The following is an 8642-nucleotide window of genomic DNA, read 5'->3' as shown; positions in this document are numbered from 1 at the left end:
TATTTGTTTTCTGAGTTAAGTTGAGCTGAATGCAGCTGCTGGTCATACTTTAAACACATCTCAATTTCGTCTGTGCTCAACATTGGTGTCTTGCCGTTCTGCCGAAGTCATGGAAATCTCGTTGTTCTGCCAACCTGGCCGGAATTTCTCCGCACTGCCGACTTCATCGGAATTACATCCACCCATGTAGGCAAGGTACATCATTTAAACTGCTCGAGTAATACTTCATCAGACAAACTAATCTGGCTGCATATTTACAGTATGGTGATGGTGGTTTTACACTGTCCTATAGATTTTGAATTTACAGTATGGTGATGGTGGATTTACACTGCCCTACAGATTTTGCAATTTATTGTAGTAGCTCCATATAGTGTGTCATTGTTGTTCGTACAGTGAATTCATATAGAATGCTTGATCACATGAATTTGTCTGAATGTATATTAGAGTTTCCTGGTGTTTAATTTATAATACATTGATGATGGATTTATGGTCCTATAGCTTCTGTAAATTTTAGTAGTTCTTTTGTGACTGTTGTTTTTACAGTGAGCTGATAGTGAATTTTCCAGTGGCCACCTTTTTCTGAGATCACCATCACTACCTAGCACTCTGATTTTGCTATAACTGTTGTCCTTCTAATAGGTACTATACTTTCTCTTTCTACTTCTTTTGTTTTGCCATGTTTGTTACAGTTCATTGTGATTCTTTAATATTCATGGTTCCTCTTCTTGTTTGCTGCTCTCGATGCTCAAATATAAGTCGAAGAATTCTTGTCCTTCTCTTGTGTTGAACTCCATTTCCAGGTGTGGCATTATAATGCTCTTAGTGTTCCTGACATTTCCTTCGTGGGCTACAGTATTTCCATTTTCCAATAAATTCTCAATACCCTCTTCATTTAAATACTCATCTTCCTTTTTAGTCTACCGTAACTGATGGTTATCCATGCTTTTCTTAGCTTCATTATTACTCTCTTTATGTCCCACACATATGGCACATTGTCTGAAGTGTATGAATTTCCTCGTAACATGATGGATCCTTCATCTTCAGCTAACCTGCTACAAGTGTATGCTTTTTTTTCCTTTTTCAGGAATTTTGTTGCTGATGCAACCTGAATATGTGTTTACATTTAAGTTTCTACTTGATGTTTCTTAATTACCTTGTCTAAGCTTAGATTGTCGAGAAGTCCTACTTTCCAGGGATTTGAAGAAGCTGGATCAATACTGGCTTCATCTCCTTGTGTTTGTTGCGGGACCTGGAAACATGGTACAAGGTTAGTTCTTTAAAATAAATTAAAAGAAGCTTTCTATAGCTTGCTGCCTTGCTGTACATTTCTGTAACTTACAGTTTCACGGTTATACAGTCCTGTATCATCAAACTGGTTTTGTGTAGCATCTTGTCCGTCCTGGTAGTTGAGTCAGTTATTTTCTGTGAATTGTTCCTGTTTCAAGCAACTTCATATCCTTGATAATGTCATGAGAATTTCAGGTTTTCTTCCAAAAGTGTTGTGAAGAAAACAAAATTGTCAATAACCTGGAGAAGGTCGTGAGAGTACTGACGTGGCGGTGTTGCTTTTTGGGCCCTTCCATTGTTTGCTCATGGATCATAGAGCGCATAGGTCATACATAACGTGCCATGTTTGTAGTGCCTGTATTTTTAGTCAAGTTATTATTTCCGTTTGTGTCTGATTGTTAATGGTTGGCATATTTGATTGAAGGCCAATTCAATTTCAGTCGATTGTAATATAGACACTCCTTTTTTTAATACCAAAGTGTTCTCTATGTACGTGAAGTGTCTATGTAAGTGCTTTGTTTGGGCCAAGCCCAAATAATGAAAAATACAAGAATAACGATTCCCGACCAAACAACAAACTTATATATCTAAAAAAACTCAATTTAGTAAAAATAGTTTTATAATAAGTACACCGTTATATATATTCACACTTCTTAAAAACCGATCAAAATTGCCAAAAGTTGTTCCATTTAAAAAATGCATTTACAAATGCTAAAACAAAACTCACTATTTTCTATTTTTTAATAAAGTATTTGTTTTTATCAAGAAAAACCTTTTTTTGAAAGGAAAAAAAGAAAACTGATTCGGAGACTATTCCATGAACTACTCTTCAATCAAAAGAATGCCAAATTGGCTTCTTAACGAAAAAATTCAACCGAGAAGCAATAATCAGTGCAACATTAATATAGACATTTATTAGAACTAGATATAAATAATGGTGTGTAATGACAAAGAACTTCTTTAGGACTTTGCGAAGTATAAGGTTTGCTGGGTGTGTCGTTTGGTAAACAAAGTTGCCCATATTTAACTAAGGAAGGTTTTATGAATAAGCTTTGTAAAACATGGTTCCATGTCCCACCGGTGTGAGTTATCATGTTGATTAATAAATCACAGCTCAAGCCCGTTGCAACGCACGGGCATTTGTACTAGTAGCACTAACATGGAACGTGAGTTCTAGTCGTGTACAATGTCGGCGTGTGTTCAATGTCCGAAGACATAGTTTTTTGTCTTTCGACGTGATCGTGTAAGTGTTTGTTTAGTTTTACTCTGTCTAAATAAAAGCCAGCATAAATTGGCTACAAATTGCTGGAATCTGCAAATCTTCGTGGAAAAAACGTCCAATTAGATAAAGTCGAAATATTTGCAAACAAGTCTAGCCATCTACTCTTTCCGTTCCTAAATATAAGCCCTTTTACAGATTTTAATATATACTGCTTACGAAGTAAAAGGAGTGAATCTACACTTTAAAATACGTCTATATATATTCATATGTAGTCCGTATTGAAGTTCAGAGGATTTTTCGATCTTGTTTGTAATTTTAATTCTTGGTGGTGTTTCTTTATGCAAAGACTAACTTTCTGATGTCTTTTTAATTTTGCCAAGTCGTTCTGCACGTGACTTGTACTATGACCTTACGGTATAAATGATGAGATACATATTACCATGCAAAATAAAAAAAAACATGTGGTTGCAACACTAAATGTATCGATGAGTTGATCAACATACAGAGCAACAAGAAGCAAACTTACAATCTTCATGATTGACGCATCGGATGGCCACCTTCTCTCCACTTCTGTGCAATCGCACTGCAATTCTTTATGGCAGGAGTTTGAGATGGCGCACCGTCGATGGACAAGGGACTTCACATTGCGATCGTACTCCCTCCGTTCCGAATTACTTGTCTTAGATTTATCTAGATATAGAGGTATTTAGCACTAAAATGAGTCTAGATACATCCGTATCTAGACAAATCCAAGACAAGTAGTAATTCGGAACGGAGGGAGTACAAGTTATAAGGCGCGAAATGTTTTTGCTCATGAAACCAAGAATGCACATTTAACCAAAACACTGCACCACTTGCTTCGTGCCTACAAAGTCCGCACTTCTAGCCAACCACGCATCGCACAACAGCTCATCATCCATCAAGTATCCCGCCATAATGATTGCTCCAAAGAAATAACGAGAACGTCAAAAGAAAAACGCAATGACGTTTGTCTAAACACTTGTCGGGTGTGGTGCACGGCAAAGACGGCATTCGCGGTGGGCGGAGGATACCTGGGTATGAACGGATCCAGAGTGATTGACGGCTCAAAGACGGGAAAGACGGGCAGACACGTTTTTTTTTAGGGTAAGACGGGCAGACACTTGGGAGGGGCTAGTGAACGTCCAACAAGATATATATATTTTTTAGGATAAGACGGGTAGACACGTGGGAGGGGCTGATGAACGTCCAACAAGGTATGGGCCATAGCCGGAGTGGTGGTGGCGGCGGGCTAGGAGGGTGCAAATACAAGGGTGGGGGAAGATACGGAGAAAAGTGTGGGCTAAGGCCATGTTCGGCAGCTCTCCAGCTCCGTATAATACGGGGAGCGGACAGAGCGCCAGTTTTCCAACTCCAGGAAAATGCACTGCGGGCCGCTCCGCTCCGGCCGCTCCAGGAGCAGAGCCGCGGAGCGGAGGGCTGCCGAACACGGCCTAAGGGTGCCGGAGTGCTGGGTGGCAGAAGTCCGAACACCTGAGACTTTTGCAGACGATTTAAAGCACGGCTCTCCCTGACATTGAGCCGGGGAAGCAAACTTGTTCTCCAGCGCTCTCTACCTCGTGTATGTGTGCAACTCACCTCGGTTTTGCTATTCCATAACTTTCGCGAGGTTGCAGATGAACAGGTACTCAACCAGGCAGTCGCCTGACGCGTAAGCAGCCCCAACTGACCTTAACATGGTCTGTGTTAGGGAACCAAAAGCTCAACCTTTTTAGGCTGTAACCAAACTGACGGCCAAACCGGTTACTTACCGACGGAAAGCGCTTCGGCCGAACGTGATCGTCCGTCCTACGGACTAACTTGGCTTTCTACTAAAAAAAAAGACTTAACTTTGCCTAACCAAGTAACCGGCAGTAAACACAACCATATTCTTCTTCGCACAGAAGAACACCAATGGGTACTCAAAATGAAAGCTTGCTGGGCAAATTCTAAGAGTGAATATCATTATCCCTAAGCAAAAGCTCCCATCCTTTAATTCCAGAAATTACAGGGTTCAAACTTCGATGGCTGTAATATACGGGTCGAACCAATAATAACCTCAGGGCAAGGCTAGCTTGATGGTAGTACTTCCGAGACACCCAAGGCGCTGATCATCTCAAAAATATTTGTGTGGAACCGAGTCAAAGTCATCATAGTCGAATCTTGCACGTTCCCTTCCACTCTGCACCTACTCACACATATTAGAAAACAACAGAGGGCAACGGCAAGAAGGGAAAATACATGTGCAAATCTGAAGAGCTAACCTTCATCAAAAATGCATGATCGCACGAGATGTTCTGATCAATTGAGGTCAGCTTCTTGGACAAAGCCATCAACCTGAAGAATATTTGTTACAGCGTTAAATCAGTCACAAAACATTAGTTGTTTCTGCTCCATATTTAATCATAATTCAGCATGTGCCTAAGAATAAATTCTGGAATAGAAAAAACATGCCACCTACTAAAATAGAATTAAGCAATCCAGTAACTACATTTCGAATTCTCAGTGATGTTCGTTGAGACTATGCATAGGACGCAAAGAGTGGAACTATGTACCAAGGAAAATGATAAATTTCAGAAATCTAGGAGCGTGCACAACTTTATATATAACATACAGTATGCGGTAGAAAATAAAAGGCACGTACCTTTGAATAGAAGAGTCGATGTGCTCCACCATCTCACTACTTTTATATTGCTCGGGATCTTCATTAAAGCTGACCATGCCATCCTTCTGGTTTATCGTTGCATGGATCTCACCATCTTCAATCTGAATTTATAGAAGTCAAATTGTGTGATAATGCTTTCCGTAGATGCTAAAGATCACCAGACTGCATACAAACACCTACCATCCTAAGTACATGCATCTCAGCTTCTTTCGGGGTGTTAAGTTGAACAGAGCTGGCAATGTCTTCAAGTGAAAGAGTTAAGTAGGTCTGGGTCAGCCTCTGGATGTTTCGCTTGTACATTGAAGAGAGCACTTGCTTCACTAGTCCAAAGTTGTTATCCTGAAACATGCAAATAATCAGAAACCAATGCATATTACTGTGCCATGAAAATCTTACTGACAGATTCTTTAGTAATATATAGCATATAAATAGAAAAATAACAAGAAGTAGTTCCCAGCAAGGAAGGAGGTAGGTACAGCCGGGGGTATGCCTGGTAACAGACTGACACTAGTCACTAACAGTAGAGCATCTTATTAGACAAAGAAGGAAAGAGAAAATACTCACAGTTTGGAAGGCCTCTGCATTTGACTGGATGAATGTTTCCAAATCAGAGTAGCTACCAGTACCATAGCATGTAGACAGATCAACGTAAATCTAAAAATTAAACAGATAGACAGCATTAATGCTTCCAGAAAGAGCTAAAAAGGATTATCATGTAATAAAAGGGATAAATTACATCATTTATAGCAAAAGCACATATTATTAAAGCATGGCACTAGTGGTGACAAGACATCCGTGTACTTATTGTCTTAGGACTATGAAACTAAGTCAGTTCATTTTTAAAGTCTAAGGAATGCACATTGTACCAAGAATCAATCAAATGTAGCTGATAGAGTAAAGCAATAAACATCATTCGATAGAATAATGCACGAATAACCACCATAAAATTCATCAGAACTGAATCAATTTGACTACCGTGGCACCAAACCAATGAATAAACTAGGAAGGGCGAAAAAATATACTATGAATATATCAGAACTAAATTTAATTTGACTACTATCACGCCCAAAGCCAATGAAGAAACTAAGGAGGGCAGATGACTACCAGTCTACCACATTGCATCCAACAACTTGTGAGTGCAAGAGCAACACCTTTTTTCACTGGATACATTTGAAATTATAACTCATAGGAAGGAAGGAAGTATACCTGAGTGTGATTTTTCAGATTCCTTTGAGCAGTCGAAGATGTGTACTTGGGGAATGACGGAACCTGTTCAAAAAATTCAATACATCTCAACTTGACATACCGCACCAGACTTCAACAAAATCATTCCGAATGTAACAAACTATCTCAACATGATACGGAACCACCAGTAGAGCAAAGGGCTTACAGGGCCATCTGTTTTCGTTCCAAACAAATAATGATGGACAACGTAATGATGGACAACGGTTAATGATAACGATATGCACGCACTAATATGGGCACCAATAGCCTATGTTGCCATATTTTCTTCATTCGCTCACAAAATTTGTATATTTGTGCTCCCTATTTGTACCAACTAGGGATAACAAAACAAAGAATTATGAATTTATGATCATCAAATCACAATAGGTTTATCGCATTATCCCATCAACAGAAGATAGGAGGAGGGGGTCCATGCATTCAGCTTGTAACGCCAGCATATCTGAAACACGTGTAGTCTCTTTTCAGGGATATGATACTACATTAATCTAGCATTCTAGCATCAAATTTGGCCCTATGTCATTCACATTCTTATCTTAGAACTAGCTTAATCAAGCAAGTGGCATACTCCCTCCGTCCTTTAAAGAGTGTACTTCCAACTTTTTTAGGAAGTCAAACTTTTTTATGTTTGACCATATTTATACAATAACACACCAACATTTATGCCATCAAATTAGTAGCATTAGATTCATGATAAAATAAATTTTCATCGTATACGTATTTCGTTTCACAAACATTGATATATTTTTGCACAAACTCGGTCAAACTTTGAGATAGTTTGACCCTCCAACAAAGTTGGAAGTACACTCTTCAAAGGACAGAGGGAGTATATGAATAGGACACATCTTTGGTATTAATGCATCGCTTTCTTCTGGTGTTTCATTTGATCGATTTCCTATTTTCTATGTGGCAGTGGGTCTTAAGTTACATATTCCATTTTAAAATGATTTTCTTTTGATTAAAGCTGGGAAGAAACAAACTTGTTCTCCCAACAACAATTGCAGGTGACTACTACTCCCTCCGTTCCTAAATATTTGTCTTTTTAGAGATTTCAAATGGAATACCACATACAGATGTATATAGACATATTTTAGAGTGTAGATTCACTCATTTTACTCTGTATGCAGGCACTTGTTGAAATCTCTAGAAAGGTAAATATTTAGTAACGGAGGGAGTACATCTTATATCTTATTTTGGCAACTAATAATGTGTATCTATCTATAGGAAGCATCAATGTCGGCGATCAAAGCTAGGCAGGGTAGACATGCCTTAATTGATCCAAACCCAACGCGATAAGGGAACTTTTTCCTAAAAGCAGCATCACAAATCACTATAGAATGCAAAGAAGTGATATACCTGTCCACTCTGAATGAGTGAAACTAGGACATACTTCTTGTAAGCCTCGACAGTAATTGCATTCAATGACGACATTGGGGCAGTAACAGCCTGAAAAAATAAGTATATCTTCAGTAAACAGCACAAACGGAGAAACGGCTACCCAGAAAACTAGTCGCATAGTTGAAGGCCTCACATTGTGAAGAAGCTCCAATGCTTTACGGAACTTCTTCAGCCCAATGTATATCATCGCCCTGCAAGAGAAGGCAAACTAGTAAGCAAGTCAACACATACTCAAAAACCGTAAGCCATTCAACAAACTTAATACAGACCCGTAGTAGCAGTAAAGGAACAAGTCCTTGGGCTGATCAACTTCAAATATATCGTCTTCCAGGACGCTCAGGCCAGCCTTGTACTGCTTGGCCAGCAGGCACAGCATCAGGTATTCAGCGTGGAGTGGGGTAAGCTGCTCTGACGATGTCTGGATCTTGCGGACAGCAGCCCGAAGCGGAGCAATCCCTCGGATCGGCGCATTGAGCTGCATGACCTCGTTCTTGAGCACCCTACAGACATTCAAAACTGCACAAACAAAAAGATTAGCCCGCAGCTAAACGAAACGGAACAATTCGATTTGATAATCGCACGGCACACACATTTGTCGGGCGCCATGCGTATCTGGTCGGCCGAGCAAGAGGTGAGGAAATCGGCCACGGTCACAAGAAGGTCCCCGCCGGCGTGCGCCCTCAGATTAGCAGACGACGACACGAAAGAATCCCTGCAGAGAGTAAACGAACGATTAGATGCGCTAGGGATCGATCGACGCGAAGGAGAGATTGGAGCGTCGCGGCGCGATGGACTCGAAGGGGGTTAGGG

General features: G+C 40.0%; 1 protein-coding gene across 2 annotated transcripts in view; it reads right to left on the bottom strand.

Moving 5' to 3' along the window:
• Positions 1 to 4402: 4402 nt before the first annotated feature.
• LOC119329142 (COP9 signalosome complex subunit 3-like) overlaps positions 4403 to 8642 on the bottom strand; it is a 5115-nt gene continuing 875 nt past the window's right edge. Inside the window, exons 2-11 of one of the 2 annotated variants that reach the window (XM_037602139.1) lie at positions 8423 to 8544; positions 8102 to 8348; positions 7966 to 8023; positions 7791 to 7880; positions 6399 to 6461; positions 5757 to 5846; positions 5373 to 5531; positions 5172 to 5293; positions 4792 to 4864; positions 4403 to 4715 (exon numbers count right to left, since the gene is read on the bottom strand). In XM_037602139.1, the coding sequence (XP_037458036.1) occupies positions 4644 to 4715; positions 4792 to 4864; positions 5172 to 5293; positions 5373 to 5531; positions 5757 to 5846; positions 6399 to 6461; positions 7791 to 7880; positions 7966 to 8023; positions 8102 to 8348; positions 8423 to 8544 (1096 nt within the window). In that variant the 3' untranslated portion in view covers positions 4403 to 4643. The remainder of the gene's footprint in view (positions 4716 to 4791; positions 4865 to 5171; positions 5294 to 5372; positions 5532 to 5756; positions 5847 to 6398; positions 6462 to 7790; positions 7881 to 7965; positions 8024 to 8101; positions 8349 to 8422; positions 8545 to 8642) is intronic. The other variant, XM_037602140.1, reaches the window with a different exon arrangement.

The sequence above is a fragment of the Triticum dicoccoides genome, chromosome 7A (assembly GCF_002162155.2).
Source record: "Triticum dicoccoides isolate Atlit2015 ecotype Zavitan chromosome 7A, WEW_v2.0, whole genome shotgun sequence".
Classification (NCBI taxonomy): Eukaryota; Viridiplantae; Streptophyta; class Magnoliopsida; order Poales; family Poaceae; genus Triticum; species Triticum dicoccoides.
The sequence above is the reverse complement of the archived record's forward strand: the minus strand, read 5'-3'. Positions and strand labels throughout refer to the sequence as shown.